The 2,108-nt window shown below is 46.0% G+C and overlaps 1 protein-coding gene across 1 annotated transcript in view; it reads right to left on the bottom strand.

The window, feature by feature from the left end:
* The window catches only part of LOC101663178 (sphingosine-1-phosphate lyase 1), a gene marked incomplete at its 5' end in the record, with an annotated part of 65,351 nt that extends 63,407 nt beyond the window's left edge, over positions 1 to 1,944 (bottom strand). Inside the window, 1 exon segment of the mRNA XM_004701147.2 lies at positions 1,774 to 1,944. Within this exon segment, the coding sequence (XP_004701204.2) occupies positions 1,774 to 1,944 (171 nt within the window).
* Positions 1,945 to 2,108: the final 164 nt, after the last annotated feature.

Below are 2,108 nucleotides of genomic sequence, written 5' to 3'. Positions count from 1 at the left end.
GAATCCTGCCCCGATCCTTCTTTACTGTTCATCCTACACAGCCCTGCACAGTTCAAGGAAGGGAGGGCCTCATTCAGCAAGTACCGTCAGCAAGTGACAGATGTCAGGGCCCAGTCAGATCTCCAGGCAACCACCAAAGCAACGTCCCTAAATGTTCTACATGTTCTGATAAGGAAGTGAAAGGTAACGGTGGCTATTACTTTAAGACACAACTATCCCCAAGTTAGCATTCTGAATAAAAGCCATCATTGCTCTGCTACCGGGAACTCTGAGGCCCAAGAAGTAAAAAGCATTTCTCTGTATATGGAGGTCTCCTGCGTACATATAGCAATGTGCAATTCCCATAAATATACTGGTCAATGAGGGGGCGGCAAAAACTTTGTGGGAAATGGAATTAAAAGATAATGTTCATTTTCCATGGACTTTATGGAAGCCCCTGCATGTAAGAGGAAAAACAAACTGTCAATTATGACAAGTCATAAAGCATTAGCCCTGCAAGCTACCAAGAGTGCTAACCTGAGCGAAGGAATTACAGGGGTGTGTGGGGGGTGCTTTCTCCCAATCATCTATAGTTCTAATTTTCTAATATAAACAATGCTCTGGTACCAAGATTAAAAATTACCTAAGGCTGTTTATTATCTAGGAGTCTGTGGTTACCAGTAGGCCTGGTAACCTGAAAAGTTAACAATTCAAAACCACCAGCCACTGTGTGGAGAAAGATAGGGTTTTCTACTCCCGTAAACAGTTACAGTCTCAGAAACTCACAGGGGCAGTTCTACCCTGTCCTATAGGATCCATATGAGCCAGCATTGACATGATGGCAGTAAGTTAGATGGGAGTTTTTCTGGCTTATTATCTACTAGAAATTCATTACATTTGGGGCAAGAAACTCTGTTAGGGGACTTGTTCATCAGGATCTTTGTTTAACTCAAGAATTTCCCTGTCTCACCTAAAATCACTGCCAACCAGAACGAACCACGACCCTGAGTCCCTCTTTTACCCCTCTCACACAGACATTACAGATTTTTCCATAACAGAAAATGTAAGAAATCCTTACTGTTCATTTTCTCCAATCTCCCCATGATACCAACTTACTCTCCGGACAGTTAAAGGGAAGGTTGGAGATTGTTTTTAAAAATCACAACTCTTGCACAGAAAGATTTCAGACTCAGAAGAGTGGCTCACGGAAAAAGGAAAAACCCAGAAACACTATAACCCTAGCTTTTTCCTTATCACAAGCAGAATGCTAAGAGCCCTGGGGGCGTAGTGGGTCATGAACTGGGCTGCTAAACACAAGGTCAGCAGTTCGAAACCACCAGCCACTCTGTAGGAAAAGGATATGGGGCCTTCTACTCCCTTCAAGCCTCGGGGAGCCACAGGTGCAGTTCTACCCTATCCTATAGGGCAGGACTGGTCCCATTCAAGCCCCATTAGGTAAACGCTCTCTACAATCAGCACTGTGACAGGTGCTCCTTCACCTCTAGACAAGAGATGTGCTCCCTATGCCTTGCAGGGAGTTTCCCAAACTCTTACGTTTGGGAAACAGTTACAAAATGTAACAAAACGCGCCCTGGAAGAATGAGAAGCGAGCAGTTAGGAAGTTTGAAGTTTTAGATATGTCCAAGACTGCTGAGCACGTAATAAAAAGCGGTGGGAGGGCTCTGACTTCCCAACACAAGTATCAGAAGTCCGTCCTCCTGTGTGTCCTCTCCGATCCTTCGGACTAAAATAAACCTGAGCTAAACTACTTAAGAAGGGTGCTGGCAAACTCACCAACATCAGCAAGTCCGAGCTAGGCATCTTCCTCTTCCGGCCTTGCCGCTGCAAAAGGGAATCAGGATTGTGTACTTCTAAAGCTTTAAACTCTCGCTTCGGCCCGCGTAGACCTGCCAGAGTAGTCAAGAAATGGTTCTTGTTGCCTTTTGAGATCTCAGATTACACTCCCAGATATCAAACCCCACCCCTAGTCCGCCATCCCAGCGAATCAGGATGAGGCTGGTGCTGAACTTCCCGCCCCCAGGAGACCACACAAATCCAGACCCAGGATCCCCACAAAGGTTCCCACCCAGGTAAATACCCAGAAAACGCCCAGGATGCCTGAGCCCGGC

This window comes from Echinops telfairi, unplaced genomic scaffold (assembly GCF_000313985.2).
Source record: "Echinops telfairi isolate 266 unplaced genomic scaffold, ASM31398v2 ScPeMD7_70;HRSCAF=299, whole genome shotgun sequence".
Taxonomy (NCBI): domain Eukaryota; kingdom Metazoa; phylum Chordata; class Mammalia; order Afrosoricida; family Tenrecidae; genus Echinops; species Echinops telfairi.
The sequence above is the reverse complement of the archived record's forward strand: the minus strand, read 5'-3'. Positions and strand labels throughout refer to the sequence as shown.